The 21,935-nt window shown below is 41.5% G+C and overlaps 1 protein-coding gene across 3 annotated transcripts in view; it reads right to left on the bottom strand.

The window, feature by feature from the left end:
* Positions 1–339: 339 nt before the first annotated feature.
* Positions 340–21,935, bottom strand: part of mkxa (mohawk homeobox a) — a 29,597-nt gene continuing 8,001 nt past the window's right edge. For 2 of the 3 annotated variants that reach the window (XM_035998278.1, XM_031320260.2), the window contains 3 exons: positions 19,137–19,517; positions 3,158–3,191; positions 340–3,019 (listed from right to left, as the gene is read on the bottom strand). In XM_035998278.1, coding sequence (XP_035854171.1) covers positions 2,812–3,019; positions 3,158–3,191; positions 19,137–19,517 — 623 coding nt within the window. In that variant the 3' untranslated portion in view covers positions 340–2,811. The remainder of the gene's footprint in view (positions 3,020–3,157; positions 3,192–19,136; positions 19,518–21,935) is intronic. The other variant, XR_004896519.1, reaches the window with a different exon arrangement.

Here is a 21,935-nt window from a genome sequence, read left to right as displayed (position 1 = left end):
AAGTTCAAGTGTACACTACCTTTTCCAGGACCAAACTGCAGACAAAGTTAGCAACTAGTTAACATAGTGGAGCATTAAACAGTTAAAGAGCCAGATATTTTTCTAAGTAGTTGATGGAGATGAAAACAGAGCAAAAGTGGAGTCAAGTGGACACAAACATGACTCCAAATAAATGCTAATATTGCTCCATATCTAACAGGTTAGCCATTTATAAGGTTATGATATGTCAAAGTTGTTTACAGCTTCCTTCACTGCCTCCATGCAGCCCATGCAATAAATAAATGAAGCAGGAAAATCTTGTGAAAATGAACATCAACAAATGAACAAACATGACATGTTTTTTATTCAGAGGTTTATTCATTCATTATTTGCTTTGACCAACTGTTGTTATAAAAGAAATTTTACATGAGAGCAACTCGGACAATACATGGAGATATGCATTTGGTCATTGGATTGAAAATCCAGTCTCTATCAAAACAAACAAAACAAAAATCTCAATTTATATAACTTAACAATAAAAAACAAACTATGGTCACCACTTTGTTTTTACAAAGTCTGCAATAATAATTTATAGGCTTTAATACATACCACTGCTTTCCATTTGTCAGCATGGTTGTGGAAGTAGGGCTTGTGCTGGAAAAAAAGGCATGTACAGTACCAAAGTCTTGGCCGTGGAAACCCCTTTTGTTAGAACTGGCGTCGTCGTTGTGGAGTGACTGTAGGTAAAGGGACAACAAAGGCTGCTCTGTTGTCTCTAAAGCCTCCTAACCTCGCTCTTTCTCTTCCCAGCGAGCGGGTATCATGTGAGGTGTGAGGGTTGTGGTCCAGAGGTTCAGAGGTGCGATTAGAAACACAAGGAGCGGGCCCGACACTGCCCCGCAGCTACCCTGCCTGGATCAGGTGTATAAAAAACACATGTGGGAGCCCACAACCCCCACTGCATAAGCAAATAGTGCCTGGGGATTGGCTAGTGCGATAGATTTCATTATACCTCCATAGGAACGCTAACAGGAATAACATAGGCTTGTACTTCATTTCTTTTACTGCTCGTCACCTTTATGTAAATACACCATCAATGGAGGCTGTGTGTTTTCTGACTGAAAACCAATAACTGTAAGTGCAACTTTCTTTCTTTTTACAGTTTGCACATTCAAGACATAAAAAAAGGTCAAAAAGTCACTTTGTGCAACTTCACTCCCTCTCAAAGTCTTTGACCATAAACGCAGTATGTGTTTGTCAAAGAAATAAAAAACTGCACAATGTATGAAGGAGTGTACATTTTGGCACACATAAACAGTACCTTAAAGGCATACATCAAATTAAAAAGTCAGCATAGAGAGACAACTTGAGTTTCTCCCGTAAGTCCAACTCGATTTCCCCCAGTTTGTGAACTTGGCATCGTTTGCCGCAAACGTTTATAACATATGCACCGTACATAAGTCCTTTCTAGAAAAGAGATTCTTTCCATTGGATGACAAAAGAAGCTCTTAATGCGGTACGGTTTAGTGAAACCAAGTACAAAGTTCTGATCAAAAACAAAACAGCCACACATATAGAGACAGACAATAAGAAATACTTTGAACACTTGCTTGGCCGACAAATAGATAATACTGAAAGTATTTTTGAAGTAAAAAAGAAAGCGAGAGTGGAAAGTCAATTTTTGAGTCCATCCTCTGGCTTCTTGTAAACAGCAATTTGAATGTAATGCTAAACAGCTGAGAGGGCTGAGGATCAAAAGATGGTGGTGGCTTTTTTTTTTTTTCATTCACTCCAGACCATCTTGTTCTGAGCACAAACATGTAAAAAAAAAAAAAAGGTAACAATGTGCACATAAAACACTGATAATGCAAAGCAAAAACATCCCTTTTAGGACATGGCATACTTCTGTTGGAACAGATAGGGCATACTTCTCCTTAAAGCATGCCTGTAGATCTACGTACTTCTGTCACTGCGTGGGTGAACGTGACTTCATTTGGGTCCAGCTGAGCGTTTGGGCACGTTTCAGCAACTAATAGCCCCGATAAGAAAGGAATCCTTCGCTGGGTAATGAAATCCAAGGCCGACATGTGGACAAGGCGGAGACTGCTTGTAGATCTGCTGCTCACGTTAGGGCAGCTTATCTACTGTACATATCCAACAGTTATTGTTGAGCTGCCGGCAACGAGAGGCTGACTGAGACAAAACAGCCTTCGGTTTACAGTCAAAATGAAGACTCCAGCCAAAATAAGCACAATGCCTTCAGGGAATTACTGCTGGGTGTATTCTAAGAGAGTGTGTATGTGTGTGTGTGCTATTTGAGTTCATCAGTGCCTCAGATGGTGAGCTCATTCAGTCCTTAAGGCACAGGCTGTTATGGTTTTCATTCACAAAACAAATCCCGAAGAGTGAGAGGCACCTCAGTATCCGTACTTTGCATTGACCAAAGTCGGGGAGTTATTTGTCTAAATAACAAAGGCACTTTTGGCAAAATACAAATTTCCGTAGCATAAAAAAAGGAAATAAAAAAATCTGACTCATCCAAAAATAAGTTAACGTTACAAAAGTGTCTTGTTTTAGGAAATACTGCAGTGAAACTCATCAACAGTTGTCTGTCAACCCAGCAAAGAAAATGATGGTCATGGCCTCGTTCACACTTTTTAAGACACCAATAACAACCAAACCTCCCCCCCCCCCCACACCTCCCCCACCCCCACCCTCCCTAAACAACAGTTCTCTTTTCACTGCTGCCAGAGTTTATATGGACTCTGGCGAGTTTGCTGAAACAGGAATGTTTGCTGGTTTGCATAAAGAGATGGGAGGACGATGTCAGGGCTAATATTTCTGCATTAGAGGCACTTTAACAGTCTTGATCTCTGCTATGTGGGAGGACTTCTGGATGATGCAGCTCGTGGTCCCGGAGGTGCTGTCCTTCCCTTGCGCCAAGTTGGTCAAGGCCATAGCGGCGTTGATCTCTCTCCAGTATGTCTCGTCTTTGCCCTTCACCCTCTCCTTTTGCGCAGTTCCGACGCCACCGCTGCCACTGATGTTCAGAGGAAAACGCAAACATGCACAGGAAAGAACAAAACAAAGAGCGGGGAGTTAGAGGTCAAGTTCAGCTTGTAATGAATGAAAATAGAGGATTTGATCTCGGCAGCAAGGTGAAAGAAAGTCCACTCACTTGTCACATTTACTTGAGCCATGGTCTGTGGTTTCTGAAAGTAGAAGAAGAAAATAAAAAGGTTAGCTTTGCAGAGTTCTGAGGGGTCAATGAGGATTTATTGAAATCTAGCTGAACGGACAGGCGCAGGAGGTGAGTGTGTGTGCGCGCGCATGGTTCTGTGTGAGGTCTGTACTGTAAGTGTACACCGTGTCCTGTGCAAACATGTGTTGCTCTGTTTTCTCTCTTTACTCAGATGCTGGACAAAAAGGACATTTTGCAAGAAGCCGTCAAGAAACAAGGTGACTAATAGGATCGAGTTGAAAGATGTTTCTTATGACTCATAAACTCCATTCCCTAATATTTTGTTCGAAAACAAATGGGCCCCGGCCAACGTAATTGAGTTGTCTGAGGAAATCAGATCGAAAATGACTGAGCGTAAAAGATTTGAGTGGGAATGAAAAGGCAGCAAGTGAGTCAGTGAGAGAAAGATGGATGTCTGCTCTCTCTTTTTCTCTTCAAATGGGAGCAATCTCTATCTCATATGTAAAACATTAGCGAGGAATAGTAGAGTCATTAAACAATGAAACCAAACTTTTCTTCAGGGCAACCAGTGTGTTTACTTCAGCATGCTACAGAGAGAAAGACCATGTGCGCGTGTGTGTGTGTGTGTGTGTGTGTGTGTGTGTGTGTGGGGAGGGGGGGGAGGTGTAATTTGCAAGTGTGTTTGCGCTGAACCTGTCTTCTGTCTTGGGTCTAGCTCTAGTTACGTTTTGCCCAGCAGTGAATATGATGATACAGGCTTGGTGTTTCATGAGGCATTAAAAGAGAGCAGAGCATCTGGATTTCCTAGCCGTGCAGCCTCCAGGCGCTCTCTTTAAGCAAACTAAAGAAACAGCTAAGGCCCTGTGAGCTTTTAAGAAGCTAAATCGTGACCAGGTATAGATGACTGGTCGACTTAAGAACATTTAAAAGAAGGCAAATTCTCCTAAAACGTCCATGTAGCCCAAAGGTACCAATGAGTTTGTCTTAACTAGGTCCTTCTTCACCCTCCCAGATGTCCCAGCAGGGACAATTAGTCTCTTGCACCCTCCATGCCACATTTCCCAGTAAAGCAAATGTCTAAACCTGAGCTGCCATTTTAACGAGCCCTTCCTTGCGCCACCGCAACACAACAGTCGAAGGGCGTTCCTGAGCGTTTTCTACTGCTAATGAAAATCTGCACCCTTCATTTTCGCTGGTATTTCATTCCCATGATTGTTATACTGGAAAAGGTTGCGCAGGGACACTGTGTTTGAGGTTTAGCATCGTCGCAGACAGCCACAGAGCTGGAGTGCCAAAACTCCAAACTCCTCCGGCGTCGGAGAAAACACACAAGATTTCACCGTTTTGCTTTGTCACCTCTAACCTCGCCAAAGCCCTTTATAGACTTTCCAAAGATCTGGATCCAGTGTTCAGGATTTTGCAAGCTGTCATAAGCGCCTAATTATTCCCAACACCATTACTCTGTTCCTCCTTTGTTTTCCTGAAGTTTTCCCATGTAGCGTGACCCACACTGACAGTACTGGGTTTGCAGGGCCCCGGGCTAATATGGGCCTGATTATGAAATTTCCTGTAGTTTTCCTGTTCGCTCTGTAATAGGTGTGTTCCACAGAGAGAGACGGACTTCACTCTCAGCTATTTCCTTCTGTTGATGATTCTTAGACAGGAGAGAAATGTGTGTGCATGTGTGAGAGGGAGATGAGGACATGATGACCCAGAAGTACAAACCACAAAATGAGATTTTAGGTTTTAGTGCGCCACAACTCCCTGCTGACCTTTCCCTCGTTCTTTATCTTACTTTATCAGCGAGTCCCTTTTCCTTCATTGATATTCCTCAGGTCTTTCTTTCTATGTCCTCCAGTCATTCAGCCCTTGCTGCAGCGATTTGCTGTACTACCCCATGATACAGGTACTCGGGGACTGACCATTCTCATGCAGCCCAGCCAAAACAAATGCAATGTTTCCCGTCTATGTTTATATAAGGGGTGACTGTGCTATGTCAAGAATAAGCACTTCTTCCATATTTCCAAAAACTGTTTTTGAAAGCTCTTAATGTTATCCATCTCTTCTTTATCTCCTATGTTTTCATACTCTCAATTTGTGTGTTTTAGCCTAAATTGTGGATATCAGATAGGACTGATCAGGACTTGAAGACTGTGAACTCAACTTTATTTACTGTATATAACCCCATTCCTGAAAGCATACAGCCCAATGTGCTTCACAGAACATAATTTCCTAAGCTTCCCTAGTCAGAGTCCCGAAGCAGTCCGAGGATTTGAGGACCGGGGGTGAGATCACTTGGAGACAGCTCTTCTTGCGGTTTTTCTAACCACCACTTCGGGCCAAGCGGCCTGTGAGTTCGGGGTCAAGCAGGAAGATGGTCTTGATCGCGGCTATCGTTTTAGTCTGAACAGAGGCAGTGTCAATGAAACTGGACAAGAGAACATCCTTCTCTTATCGGTCATCTGATAGTCTTTGATTGTTGCCAGTGCTCAGAAGCAGATTGGTCCTGAGTAATAATATGTACCATTCTGCATAATCACAGCTCTGCAATTACAGACCAATTACACTGTTTTCATGTGTTGATGATGTTCCCCCAAAATATATTAGCTTGGTGTTTACTGCTGCGGGGCTCACCATATTGATTGGTTTGTGACAGCAGCAAAAAGATCAATAGCAGCGACACCTAAGACAAACAACATGCAGAAGACAGTGTGTTGTGTGTTTTGAAGTCACTGTGGGCTGTGAAGTACAGCGTGCGTGAGTCTTTCCATCCACAGCTTTAAGTGTTTCCAGTGTGTGTGAGGCAGCCACCGTCCAGATGCTCCTTTCAGAACATACAAAACAATGTTTTCTGCGGCCACCCTGACTCCCAGGACCTCCCCTTAGACTAGGCTCCAGTCCCTGCCCATGGAAGCCCCCGACCCCAGGATCTGGAAATGCACCACTGCGTACAAAAACTCGATTTCCAAAGCTCTGTGCCTAAAACATTTAAAACTCAGATTTTTTAAAACAAGAGCAATGCCAAAGACTCAAGAAATCGGCAATAAATCATGGAGGACTTTTTATTACTTTATTCTTTTTTTCTTCTTGTTTTTTTTTCAATCTTTTTTTTTTTTTTTTTCTTTACTACTTTGCTACCGAACACTCAGTCCACATGCTGTTGCCTTTGGGCTCCACTGACAGTGGGGTTTCATGGACCGCCAAAGGGGAAAGCTAAGAAGTTTGATGGTTTCTGGCGTCATGGTGGAAGTCCAAAAATACTAGCTCACTTAACATCACCGCGGGGTAATGGAGGGAGAGCAAAAAGAGGGCAAACAAGAAAAAAAATTGACTAGTTTTAACACAACTTGGTGAAAATGAGAGAAAACAAGAACATCAGAAAGTGAATGAGGTTACACCTGTTAAGAAGATGAACTGAGGAGAGTGGTTGACTATCATCATTACCATCTGGTGCTGTTGTTAGCAACATACAACAATAAACAAGGCAGCCCCTGCTGCACCAACCAAGGGCTGGGCTGAATTAGGCAGACAAATAAACACACACACACACACACACACACACACACACGTTTTATATGACATTGACGTTTTAGGCTTTTAGTTGGTGGTCTTTTCCAAAGAGACTTAGAATAAGCGTCAAGTCTTAGGTTGCCAAAAATAAGTCTGCAATGGCTTTACAATGTTCCCATGACCATAAAACAAAAGAGTAATGTGTTTAAAAAAACCAGAGCAGATAAGAGGAAGGACAGGATTTTGAAGGAATAGTCTGACAGTTAAATGAGAAGATTGGTACCACTGTCATATGAGACTGGCATCGATCTTCTCATCTAACTGTCAGCGAGAAAGCAAATAAGCGTATATTCCAAAATGTGAATGTGAAAGTTTGTTTTGATAGTAGTTTGTGTGATTCATGTGTGCCATTTTTGTTGTTGTACCCACATGGTTCAACGCACTTATCGGAAGTTGTTTTGGATAAAAGCGTCAGCTAAATACATGTAATGTAAATGTAATGTTTGACAAGATTATCTCAACTCAAGGTCCACTTACTAGCTTTTTTCTGGAGCTCTACGACCGTATGAGCAACTACAGCCCCGAGAAGACCAAAGTTCCAAACTCAGACTCTATGTGCTGATGAAGACCATGACATCTAGAAAGAGGGCCTTGAGTTAAGATTATTTTGTCAAATCTTTAAAGAGGAATTTAAAATGTAAAGAAGAAAAGTTGGTACCAGTTTCTCATAAGGTACCCTTCATGAAGAGTTTGTAACTTATGGCTATACCGTATTAATGGTTAATAACTCATTTATTGTGCCTTATGGATCAGATGTAATCTATTCATAATGTAACTTCTGGGTTGCCAGGCTGTAGAAAAAAATCAGTTTTGCTGGTGAGTAAAGTTTGCAGTTCAAAATGTTAATGTCATTAATAATAAACTATTAAGTCTGCATTTACTCATGTTAGTAAATTTAAAAAGCATAATGAGTTTCTCACTTTCTAAAGAGTCATCGGAAAAAAACGTCATCAGCTAGATCAGCTAAAAAGATGAAAGCAAGAGAGCCTTGCAACTCAAAATTTGTTCTCAAAAATAACTTAAATAACTGATCTAGAAGGTATCAATAAAATATGTACTGACAATAGGGGTGTAAGAAAAAAAACGATACACTTGAGTATCGCGATATTTTATTTTGCAATACTGTATTGATTTTCAAAAATGCAATATCGGGTTTTTTTAAGTTTACGTGCAAAAATATTCATGTAAGACAGTGGTTCACCTTTATGTTGTGTTTAAACCCCCTACCACTAGATGGCTATGCTGAGACACACCACTAGTGTCCTTACCTAACAGTGTCTAACAGTGCCTGACTTTTTGCTAGAAGCTAACAATGTAGCTATGGCTGAACTTTGGCCTACATGTAGCATATAAACATTAGCTCACTGAGAACCTGTGAACCACAATCCCAAACTGGCAGTTTGATTTTTCTGTGTACTGAATTATTTACCTAAAGTAAACTTCTTTGACTTTTATGCACATCATGTCTTTTTTTAAATATTAGTTTTTCTAAAATGATACTTAAAAAAAATCCCAATATATCGCCTTAAGCACAGTATCTAAATATGTTGCAATATATTAAATCGTGACCCATGTATCGTGATATGTATCGTATCGCCAGATTCTTGCCAATACACAGCCCTACTTGACAATTAATAAAGCTATTATTTTAACTAATAACCCTTTAGAAAGGATGACTGATTAAAAGTGGAATCAAAAAGGTTTATGTTGCTGGGCAGAAAGTAAAATGTGTTTGCTTTGATCGGAATGAGAAGATTATTCCACCGCAGGAGAAAGACAGATAGTTGGAAACACACACATACACACACACATCCAAACTCAATTGTTGAAGTAAGGAAATGAGCTAAGCCGATTTCCTCTACAGCACCTGATGAGAACCAGAGTGGCGTTGCAGACTGGACAATCTGCTGGCCGCTGACCTGTACAACCACAGGTCGTTACGCGGCTCCTTTGATTTTTCAGGCAGCCAGTCGAGGTCTGATGAGTCATAGCTCTTCACTGGACAGAAAATGTTTCACCCTGCAGGCACACTTTACCTCCAGCAACGCCTATGTCATGACACTCAAATTACTGAATGTGCAGACATGTGACTGCATGGACCGCTTACTTTTAGCCAAGTGTTTTTGGTTCTGACCAAAATGGAAATGCCGAACGCTTCAGGCAACGTCTGTTGATGCTATCTTTGATTTGACACCAACCCAAGCCACAGAGTCACCGAGCAATCACTTACTGCTTTTGGGCTTCCAGGTCTATTTTTTTATATATATTTCTTTAATGATCTGTGCTTTTTATAATATCAAGAGGAGTCTGTAAATGAAGTTAGAGATGCCTTGGCACTCCACTGCCATGCGCTCTGCCAGTGCTACTTTCATATTACCTCTCCTAGTAGTTTCTCTCTGTCTCCTTCGGTCTCTGTGGGTGGTGAAGAAGTCTGAGTCTGAGGTTCCGAAAAACCAAACTGTCAATTCCACTCAGTTAGCCAAAGACATCATACACGGCGTGAATTTAATGCCTTCTCCTTTTGCCCTGACAACACTTTCATCACTTAAAAATATTGAATAATTAGCTCTTACACTATTAAATAGAACATACACACAGTGACAGAGCCAGACAGATACTGAACCGCTGCCAACAAATTACTCTCCCATCCGCTGCCTTTCTTTTTCTGTGTTGCTTTTTTTTCCCCATGTCTGCCCGGCAAATGACACACTGGTGTGTGTGTGTGTGTGTGTGTGTGTGTGTGTGTGTGTGTGTGTGTGTGTGTGTGTGTGTATGTGTGTGGCTGCGGTCGGGGCAGATAACCAAGATCCTGCAATGAGGATTACGCTTTGTGTCTTCTTGCTAGATGGAGAAATAATAACAGTGTTTCAGATGTTTAAGCACTGCCAGGTTGTCATTGTGTTTACGAGTGCCAGTAAACAGAGTGTAATCAGGGCCCCCATAAATCAGCCAAAATAAGAAGAGTGTCTCGACGAAGAAGTAAATACGTTGCCATGGCGAATGTGTGTGTGTGTGTGTGTGTGTGTGTGTGTGTGTGTGTGTGTGCGTGTGTGTGTGTTTGTGTGTGTGCTTGTGCGTGTGTGCGTGTGCGTGTGCGCGCACGTGGACTGCCAGGGTGTCATGGACAAACGGAACCAACTGGCTCATCACGAGCAGAGAGCCAGAATTAGGATTTGGCGTGACAACAGATGATCGCTTGAAAATGATCATCACAAAAGATTGAAAAAGACAGTGATAGCATCTGAGGATCAGTGGGCTCATACTTCAAATGCTGACTTCATGACAACAGGGACACATCTCTGGAGTGAAGACGCCGCTGATGATGAACAGATGAGCCTGTCCTCACTGCTTTGACACAACAGGTACAAAAGAGACAAAACAGGGCTGACTCTTCCCCGTCGAGCCATTCCATCACAGGTTTCCCCAGTAACATCCTCTGGGAAGTACAGTTGTTGTTTACGGCGCACAAAACACACACATTAGGGAAAACCACAAGTAAACATTATTCGGATTTGTAAGTGTTTTCATGTGCCCAAAAATATCCTTTTTTTTTGGGAGCTGGAGGCCAAATGATATGTTTGCGCTGCACTCACTGCATCATTATGTTGCAATTCTTCACAGTGGTAGGTTGAATTGCCCTCTCACACTCTTGGGGGATTTCTGTGAGTGAGTGTGTCCCATCTCCTCACTACGTCACACCTCTTCTCTCTTATAAAACCTCTCTCTGCTCTCCTCTATCCCGTGTTAACACAATGGCAGCCTATTATTCTAGACGCGGCTCGGCTTTGAAAATGGAAACAATTTGTGTTTTATTCAGACCGGGGCAGTGCGGCACGGTTTCCCTGACTAGGCAGGCAGCTGTGTTTTCTGAATATGATGACCCGATTGTGTGACTGTCTGTGCGTGTGCCTAAAAGCCTTGATGATTTAAAAACGATCAGGTTGAGAGGCCTCATTATTTCGCACTCTTCCAGTTCTATGTTAGGGAGTTGCGTATAAACAGTGTCTGTTCCGATGTTTGTCTGTTACCACTTCTCCGCAGGATGACGGCTAGAATGAACACTGTCTCAGTCTGGTGCTGTCTTCTTTTTGTTTGCCTCGCACCCAGCCTCTGTTTAGTGGTCGGAGGCCAATATCCCATCTTCCAGTGACAGAGGATTACCATTTGGGTTTTTTTTCTTCCTCTCTCTCTCTCTTTCTCTCTCTCGCGCTCCCCCTCTCTGTGTTTTTATCCACCTTTCCATTCGCATGAAGCTGCACCACAGCTTAATGCCAGGATTATACCTCACCTCTGCCAACTCCCAGTCTTTCCCACCATTGGACCAGCCACACCCTGCTGGACACTTTACAGCATTGATATACATCACTGAGGACTCCACATTGTGGAGACAAAGTGCAAAATGAATTAAGAGTATATTATGTGAAATAACACATAAGCATGCATTGACCAGGGTGGTAACATCTGTGCACATATGTATCGGGGTATGTGTAATATGTTTCTAATGCTACACTTGTTAGGGGGGGTTTAACTTATTGTATAATCCTTACCTTTTGTGCATTATCTGCAATATACGGTAAGTCGTCATTCTAAACTGGCTTTAAAGGGTCAGTTAACACAAATTTCACAACAACACATTTTTCAACATACCCCTAGCGATATGTTGCCACTCAGCTAGTTTAGATTACCGGCCTCTCACATTTCCTTCTCCACCCTAATATCCCAACACCCTTATAGGTAAGTCGAATTTCATTCATGGTGCTACTTACACAGAAAAAAACGTACTTGTCTTTTTGGAAACAATGTCCCTTAATCCTGTTACTAAGGGTGCCACAAGATTGTTTTACAGTACATTTCAATAGCGTTTCACTACATTTTTATGACATTTTCAATGTAAAGTAACAAGCAGCAAACAAATATGATAAATATGCCGGAATGTGTGCCTTTTTTGTCCTTGAACAACAAAATTCTAGCCAATTCACTGTGAACAAAATGGAAGAAATACATTTAACCATTTACCATACCTTTTTTTTCATTCATGGTTTATTTAAGTTCAAAATGAATCTGCAAATCTGCACATAAAACTACTGACTTTGATTTTTCAATATAATTGAGAATAATCCATTTGAATTTAAGATTTAAGAAGTTGGCAGACAGGTCTCTGGGTAATCCATCGTAATAGGGACACTGTTTTTGGAAAGACACCCTACTGTTGAGTATTACAAATAAACATTTAAAAATACTCAAATCATCTCGATTGCAGTGACAGAAGTTTCAGAGGTGGATATTCAAACAAAAATGATTTACATGGCCAGGCACCACTAGGGGTAAGTGCAAAAATATAAATAAAATGTGAAAAATATGAATGTGAACTTTACCCTCGCCTCAGCCTGACACCTAGTCAACTGTCCTCACTATGACAGATTTTCCTCTTCTCCCTATCTTTATGCACATGCACACTCTCATTTCTTCCGACCACCATCTCTGTGTCTCTTAGCCACCGCCACCATGCTGTCTTTATTCTCCTAACAGGCCACTGCTGGATAAACTCAACTCTAGATCTGGATGGAACAAGTGCCTCCCTCTCCCTCCTCTCATCCCTTTCACAATCATTCCTAAAGCCCAACCTGAACTCAGTAAGTCTTGGCAAAAGCTGCTGCCTTGGAACAACATTCCCAAGCCCCTCCTCTCTCTGTCTTCCCTTTTGCCTTTCCTATGAAACTGTGGAAAGAGCAAATCGTAGCCAGTCTATCCACATCTCTGGATTCCTAAGATGAGGAGTCCTCATCTATCACTGTCCGGGAGTGGCTCATTGTCACCAAGCAGCCTCGCGTTAAGCATTGTCTTTCCTGTTGCTTTATGGCCTACAGTAAATCACACCGTCGTTCATCAGTCAGCGAACGTGCCATTTGAGTCCTCAATCAGACACAACAGCCACCATCCCTCAACAACGCTGCTGTATAAATAATCACAGTTGGGTTTCTCTTGGGAGAGGAAACAAGAGAGACATTAATGGTAAAGTAAATCCAGTTAAGTGTCTTGTTATGTGTTATGTAATATGGAACAGCCATGATAGAAATCTCTTTTTATCGTGAACAACCATCACATCTTTCTACCTGTCTAACTCAAGACAAGAAATCTAAACCTTTTTTTTTCTTTTTTTTTCCACATTACGATTACTTTTCTTCCATTAACCTGGATGACTCCTGAGCTCCTTAAGTGCCAATGAACTCTCCAGGATTCAATAACTGTCTGGCACTCACTACGACCTAATTCTAAAAAGGCCCTTAGGATCTCAACTGCTGCCGTCAAACACTGCTGTTTTCATTGAATGTATTTCTAAGGAAACTGTGTGTTGAACAGCACATGACTTAGAAATAAGTCACTACAATGCTATAAAATAAAGGTGACTCTGACTTAGATGTTGGTCGATGCAAAATGCAAAACACAGTAACAGACCAAAATAAATAAAAGGCCATTTTGGAAGTTTGAACAAATTATATATTTAGCCATTGCAGATATTCATGTTCCCTTTGGATTTATTTCCATAACTTCGGAAATCCCTTAATTTCTCATCTAGTGCCATCATCAGGTCAAATTTAAAAAAAAATCTAATACTTCACTTTAACACCAAATACCTGCAAAACTAATGACTTAGCTGTACTTTGTGTTTGGTGCTAATTACAGTATCACATCAAAATGCAAACATGCTAAATAAAGATGAGGTGGACAAGGACATAGTAAAAAGTATACACCTGCTGTACCTGCTTAACATTAGCTTTTTGGCATTGACATTCAGAGCACATTAGCATGCATTAGCATTTAGCTAGTACTGCTGTAGTCTCACATCATGGCTGTAGACTCTTGTTAAATTATTGTGTAGCATGTAAACAATGGAGAGTAAACAGAAAAACAATAAAGCGGCCTTCTAAAACTACTTTTTAGCCATGCTAGCGGCATGGCAACCTGACGCGCCAGATGGTTTGTTACACAGAACCATATGAGCCGTCATTGAAAACTGTTTGGAAAAGGGCAGGCACTTTCAATAAAAAAAAAAATACCTGGTAGGTTATTGGATGAACCATCTGTCTATCACGTCCGCCATTGTTGTTTTGATCGAACAGTCACGGCTGTCACACACACCTAAACCTCGTCCGTAGCTGCCAGTAGCTCCTAACAGGACGCTGATTGATCCAGTGAGCTGGTAGTTCAGACACAAACGCATTACTTAAAGATAGACTTAAAGATTTGTGTGTGATATGTGATATGTGGTGTGATTCTCGTGTGATCTAGTAATATCGTGAGAATCCAGCTGCCGTGCAAGGTAAGCGGCATGGCACCACCATCATAACTTTGGCGATCCAGTGACTTTTTGTCTAGCGCCACCGAGAGGTTGACATTTGTGGTTTTGAGTGAAATGTCTCTACAACTATTAGATGGATTGCCATGAAATTTGGTGCACTAACTCATTCTCCCCCTTTGAATGAACTGTATAACTTTGGTGGTCCCCTGACTTTACATGTAGCGCCTTCATGGGATCAAAATGTTTCCAACATTACGACCAAATAGGCCTACCTGCTAAACTAATGACATTTCTAGCTATGTGTTATTTGTGTTAGAAAGAAATGCCAATAAACCAGACCATGTTTTCTCCCATCCGGGAATGTTGTGTGGACTAGCCAGACCCTCCTCCACAGCGCTGTGGAGGAAGGTCTGGCAAAGCGAAACTACTAGCTAGCTAACTGCAAAGTCAGCTTCCCCAGTACTGCGTTCAATTATACAATCAATTCAAAATGAAATGTAAAACAGCCCAGTAAACATGGCTGGGACATATTCAGCTTACTACAATATTAACACAAAGAGGAAACACACTTACATACCAAATGGCTTTTGTTAAAATGAAACAAGTTTACTTTAAATATCTGATATTTGCCTGTTCAGCACGTCTTCTCCTCTTCATAACATTGTGGCAAATAAGCTATGTCGCATGATTTAAGAACTAAAACATATATACCAAAACTATATTATAAAAGTTTGTATTGCTCTTTGACAACCAAAATACACAATACTGATGTATCGTCATACATCATCCTCGACATTGGGAGTTTACAAAGAGTAAGTGAAGGCAGCCGTGTCATGGCCTTGAAACAGTGTAAATAGAGCCTTACTACGGCCTTTCACCTAAAATAAAACAAGCATACTATATAATAACTAGGAATCACAAATCCAACTAAACTGAACTTCTATTTGTAGATGCAGAATAGGCTTTTTGTTTGTTGTTTGGATGAATCAATACAATTTATATAGGCCTATGATTAATAAATTAACAATTTTTCCCTCTTTTTTATAGACCAGAAAAAATATACAAGAGGCCAGTAAAACTCTACTCTAGGGGGGTCTGGGGTGCCAGTGGGGGGAAAATGTTATGGATACTATATTAGCATTTTCATTCTGAGCATTTTAGAATGCTGACAATAGCATTTAGCTCACAGAGCCACTAACATGGCTGTATACTCAGAAAAAATGCTCATTATCTTAATCTAATAGATGCACTTTTGAAAGAGGCACTGAAAAATCTAATTATTGGAAACGTCCTGGTGGCCCCTGACTTGCTTTCAACTATCAGTACTTTTCCACATCAATAGAAGAATTGGCAAGCATTCTACACTCACCATCAGACTCCTGTACTCAGCTGTAACCAGAGTCCATAAAGGAAAGAACCTGAGAAAATGTACCAGTGTCAACCTCGTGTAAAATGTCTGACGGAGATCTCTCAGTCTCCGTCCGCAAAAACGTTGGAAGTTATTTGGCGTATAATGATCTATATGATGTCGGACGGGGCGAAATCTGGTACGGAGCAAGAAGAAAAACATTGAGCCAAATTCCTGCCATTTAATATCCCATTAAAGGGTAATTTGGCATGAAACCCCTGGCATGTGTGATGGAATTCTACTGCTCCTTGTGTTCAATGAAATTCCCCACAGGCTTTAGACTGTAGGTGTGTGTGCATGTGGCTGTTTGTACTGGATCTGTGTGTATGTGCTTGTATGAGGACTGTGAATGGCACATGACTCTGTGTGTGTGTGTGTGTGTGTGTGTGTGTGTGTGTGTGTGTGTGTGTGTGTGTGCGTGTGTGCGTGAGAGTCCTTTCAAGCCAACAGAAGTGTAGTTTTCCACTGGGGTAAATCTACACTCTCCATCTCCTGCCACGTCTGACTGCCCTCTGTAGTCACAGATAACACTGTGGGCTCAGGCTGCGGCCACAACAGCCAACTGACCCATTACTGGACTTTTAGCCAATGGAATGATGGTTTGCTTTGACCAATCCCGATCATTTTACAGGCATGGATTCGTCAAAAGAATGTGCAAAGAGACACCGTTTGTGCTCTTTCTTTTAAGTTCAAATCCTTTTCCTCTGTACTGACTAAAAATGTCAGACGAGTCATTGATCTGTTTTATTCTGTCTTTTTTTCTCTGTTTAACTGATATAAGTACAGATTTAAGTGAACTTTGCTACTAAGGGAAACATTTCTCTCTTATTAAAATACAATGAAACTATTTGTAAAAGAGGAATGCGTTCACTACAAAAACTATCTGGAATGTGCAGCCACATGAGAAAAAAATCCACAGAGGAAATGATGCAAACCTGAGCTTAAAATTATTTCTCTCTGCCTCCCTCTTTCATTTGCTCGGTCTGTGTCGGCGAGATCAGATGTGGAATTACAATGTAATTTTCTCGACTTTTCTTTCGTTTCGTTTGTTCAACTGGGCGATTGGATCGGAGGGCCCCTGCAGGTGTTCGTTCCCATGAGTCAACACCGCCTCGGAGAACTTTCCATGTGTGGATTCAAAAGCTTCTCTTGTATGTAACAAAGTAACGCTTCTGTAAAAGTGCCAGAGCATGAGAAATCCAAGAGGGACACATCAGCGCCAAGAAATGATATTAACCATAGAGATAAAATAGTTAGTCTCTATTAAAAACAGCAGGCCAGCTAGGTGAATTAATCCTTTTTTGGGGGGGGATTTCTCTTATTAAAATCTGGTAGAGGGAGTTATAAGTCTCACTTGGTCTATCCATCTCTTTCTTTCTTTCTCCATCTGTGAGTCCCAGCAGGTGTTTCGATGTGAAAAAGCCTGACGTTCGTTCAGGTCACAGGGTTTCAAGTTCTTCGATCAGGAGGATTGCAACCGTCGCAGCCGTTGATGCATTTCATAGCACCCCCCACCCCCCTTTCATGCTCAGATAATATGAAACACATTTGTCCATAAGAGGAGCTTTAAATGAAACACAATAAAATCTGCTCTTCCCCGCACAAACCCCCGTCCTCCGTCACTCCATCACCTACACCTTCAAATCTGCCCCCTCGCGGTCCTGCCCACACTCAACAGAAAGTGAAAACATCACTATTGGTTGTGAAGTGCGCCTGAACAAAGCCCCAGTGTTCTCAACTGAAGAAGAACTTGGACAGATCTGACCTTGATCATTAGCAGCTCAGACGAGCTGCGAGCTGAAGCGTTGTTAAAGAGCTCGCTCTGTGATTTGCAAGGTCCTGACGCTACATTCACAGTAAGGGGAAGATCGGTGACATTACATCACTGTAAAACATTTTTTAGCTGGTTCGACTTAAAGACACAAGTTTCCCTGCTGCCTTGAAAATGTGAATTAACTGAACTCATCTTGAATAACTGTCTCAGTGTCGGCTCACGAGTTACTGAAAAGTCAAACAAAGACGAAATATGAACGTGCTCCAAGTAACTGTGTTCACAAACATATATATCAAGTTTCCATCATGTATCATTGTATTCAAATAAAAAAAAAAAAAAAGGGTCTTTTGAGTGAACACTTTCATTCTACTCAAAATTTTAAGTAACCAAAGTTCAACTGATGTTTACAAGTTCTGAAATTGTCTGAAAATAAAAATTCTAAGTTGAATAGTAAAACATATTTGCATTAAATTAATCATAAATGATTAGTTGATTCCACTTAATTCTTTCTTTTTTTTTAAGATCATTTTTGGGCTTTTTCCGCCTTTATTTGACAGGACAGCTAGGTGAGAAAGGGGAGAAAGAGGGGGGGGGGGAAACATGCAGGAAATCGTCACAGGTCAGATTCGGACCCTGGACCTCTGCGTCGAGGCGTAAACCTCCAAGTATACATGCGCCTGCTCTACCCACTGATCCAACCCAGCCACGATTCCACTTAATTCATATATGATTTACAGTGATTACATTTAATGTATTCCTGTCCACATCTACTCTACATTTCCTACAACATTTTGCAATTTGTACCACATCTTTTTTTTGTCATAGACTTTGAAGTTCACAATGTTGAGTCCAGCTTGAAAACTAACTCCTTTACAACAAAGAGTCCCAAAATAAAAGTGCTATAAATGATATATTTTAAAGGATTATTTCACTACAGTAGGTGTCAAAACCCAGAATCAGAACTTGATATTGTGCAAAAACACACATGCAGGCAAAAAGGGACAATAAAGCTGTAACTTTGACAAAACCAAAGAAACACTTCATCTGGCTTAATCTCACTCTGGAATGTGTTTTTCATTCGGCAGAAACATTAATGACAGAAAACTACTTTTTCTGACGAGTGCAATGTGAGGCCGAAGACAAGGACATCGACAGCAATAATCTAAACGACAACTGACCTATATCAAGAGATTCCACTTTGTTTTGCGTGGCCTAATTATTATTTTTATTATTACTTTTCTTTAAAGGTGATTTTCACTTTGTCTAAAAAAAAAAAAAAAAAAAAAAAAAGTATTTTTTTACGGATCACACACAAACAGTGTGCCGACACACAAAAACGCACGGCCCATTTGTCTTGCCCCTTCTCTCTCAGCAGGACCTCATGGCAGGATCAAAGGCATGCCAAACAGTAGTCTGAAAGTGAGCATGTTCCACATGGCCTTGTTGTGTCTGGCCTGCTAAAGCCTGGTCAGAGGAGCAGGCTGGGGGGAATTCCTTCTCTGCTCGGCTGGAGTGGGCGAGAGGCAGCCAGTGTTCTTGTGTGAGAGTGTAAAGAGACAGTACATGGGTTTCTCTGCTGTGGATATATGAACGTGTGAGTGTTTTGGACACACCGGGCCTCGCTTAAATCTAATAGAACAGCTTTTTTTTTAAAGACAGTAGTTATAGGAATCACATTCGGCAACACCAAACACGAAATGTAGAAAGGTAGAAGAAAACAGTGTGAGCAGGCAGCAGCAGTGTAATATACAGCGAGACAGACAGTTGGAAATAATGGACCAGCTGCAGGAATTAAAACAAAATGTGCAGATGGAGGGGACAAAAAAAAGAGCAAAAGTGCAGGATGTCGTGTGTGCAAGGGAGACTCTTAAAGGGAAAGAATGCAAGAAATGTGGCTCCTTACCAGCCCGATAAACAAAGTTCGCCTCAGCCTCAGAGGAGGACGGCGAGAGAAGCTCGTCATCGTACTCGTTGGAGCTGAAGGAGCCGGAGTGGTTCCTCTTGCGAGCGTCCATGACGGCGTTGGCCACCATGACGTGGCGCAGTGAGTCGTTCAGGTAGCGGTGCAGCAGGCTGCTCTTGTACTTGGGTGGAGACACATAGTCCTCGGCAAGTGAGGCGGCCGAGCTCAGTCCCGCTCCCATACCCATGGCCATGCCCATGCCCATGCCCATGCCCATGCCCATGCCCACCATGGAGGAGCCCTCCTTCTTGATCACGCTCTGGTACATGGGCTTGTTGAGCTCCTCGGGGCCGCTCTGTGTCCTCTGAGGGTTGTCCCCGTCTACGCCATCAAGTGGGAAAATCACAAGAAAATAATTAAGATGCAAGGCAGAAATACATTTCAAAAGCAAAGGGCATCTTTCCTAGCATTTTTACTCATTCACACTCATATTGCCTTGCATGTTTCTTCCTATTTTTTTCCTTCTGTGCCTTTTTTTCTCACCTGGAACTCAAAAACCTACATATACTGTTCGTATATCAACATTTTATGATATTAGATGTAATGAGCTATTCCTGGAAAACAAGATACATTTGATTTGTAAATATATGTCAAATCATGTGTAATTCTTTGTAGATGGGTGGATGCTTTTTCCTCTTGATAACTGTTAATAAAACTAATGTCTTATTGACTATATACATCCATTGTAGTTATATCTCAGCACCTGTATACTGTACAAACTCCATTCCAGTTTTAAAATGTTGATTATAGCATGCTGATTAACTGTACATGAGCTCACAATGATGACATGTACAGTTTATTAGTTATGTAATGCTTTAAAGCCAATGGAGGCCCATTCAGTGCCATTGTATTGCAATATATATTTTTATATATTATTATATATTATTTAATGTATTGCAAACTGTCAATCAGTTTTCAAATGTATATAACATCATACAAAAAACATGAAAATCAGCATCTGAGCACATAGCAATCACACGCATTATCTTCAGAAAATACTCTAGTTTAAATCTAACCGACTTCAGCAGGTTCATCCCCACTGACTCACAGTCTAGTTATTTTGAGCTAATCTTGAATCTAAATACCAGGGCAGGGAGATTTCAACCTGGCGCTCCTGCCCTACTGTTGGCATCGCCTCAAGAGCAGAAAGCCCAGCCGAGATTTAGGACGCATTACCAAAGCGTAACGGATGGTAGCCTATTTCCTCTCCATCAAGACCACATTGCCCCCTCTATTTCCCTGCAGAAATAAATAATTTCCAGGCCGCAGGGCCATAGAGATTGAATTAAAGCAAAGGTCTCTACCTGATGAAAGAAATGGAGGGGGGGGGGGGGGGGAGAGATAAAACACCATACTGAAAAACCAGATATCCTCTGGCAGGAGGGAAATCATGGAGAAGTTCACTCAAGATACTGTCCCTGCCAAGAATGTAATTTTGTAATTTGGGCTGGTTGGACTTTTGATTCAGTCTAAAATTATAGCTCCCACATATCAGAAACACATGGAGGTAGCATACTTGCTCTCATTCCCCTATGCAGTCTGAGGTAAGTACAGCAAGTGCCTCAGCATCTCCTCTGAAACCACACAAGCTATACTAAATCTAATCATTATAATCCCATAATAGTGTCCTTTAAACTCTAGGTCTGCCACCTTTTCCAATAAAACTTCCTTTTAAAACGCCTCCATGACAGTGTGTCCTCTCCAGATCCAAAACAAGCTGGACCATTTCAGGACAGTGAGAGGAATGTATGCCGAGTCAGAGGGGTCAGGTCTGGCCCCATAAATAGCCTCTGGAACAAAAGCATAAGCTTAAAAACATAATGGATGGCTTTTTAGCGCATGGGTCAGAAGTGAGAGCAGGCTGCGGGTAGCTTCATAACCATAATGTCACAGGGAGAAGAGTCAGGGAGATATACAAAGCCTCCGGTGGTACAGTGGCCTGTGGCGGACACAATGCAAACACCATGCACGCATTCCTCTTTCAGCCGCACGTTTGGCCTCTCCTTCTCAAAAAAATGTAATTAGAGATTACTGACACCACAGCGCTCTTCCTTTCTCTTCATTCTCTCACTGCGTGAGTATGTATGTTTTATATTTTTATTTTGTTTCCTGACCATGTTTTCAGTGCTTGTCAGTGAGTAGAAGAAGGTAGTTGCTGTAAATACACGGCTGACAGAGATTGCAGGCTGGGAGACAGAGGTTGGCTCAGCGGGGTGTCCTAATGACAGCGTGTCGCAGCCCGCCGGCCTCAGTGTCTCTCGGCTGGGTCACACACACTCCATTTATATACACCCAGAACATGGCTCTGCATAGCATCAGCCTACTTTAAGTTGTGCACAGAGGGATATGGCCTGGCCTTTGGCTTCTTTTCATGTGATAATGCTAGATTTGAATTTCGGGGGCACAACAAGTATGATGTAAGGAGTATATCTTGGTCACTCTGTACAAAGAGCTTATAATAGTATTATACAGTGCTTATAAAAGGAATAGCTATATTAAATCCTGCTAATCAAACTAATGAAATGATTCATATTCAGATGTAAACTGAAGGACATTAATGCAGCTTTGGCTTTCATCTAGAGCAAGTTTCGATAGAAGAGAACCGTAGAAGCCCAAACTTCCTCGGCCTTCATTAGGCAACCATAACTAAAGAGGTCAAGGGTCACAGAGAAAATCGGATAACTAACACTACTGTTGTGCCTAAAAGAAGATAATAGATAATGATAATATGTATTAATA

This window comes from Sander lucioperca, chromosome 23 (genome assembly GCF_008315115.2).
Source record: "Sander lucioperca isolate FBNREF2018 chromosome 23, SLUC_FBN_1.2, whole genome shotgun sequence".
NCBI lineage: Eukaryota > Metazoa > Chordata > Actinopteri > Perciformes > Percidae > Sander > Sander lucioperca.
The sequence above is the reverse complement of the archived record's forward strand: the minus strand, read 5'-3'. Positions and strand labels throughout refer to the sequence as shown.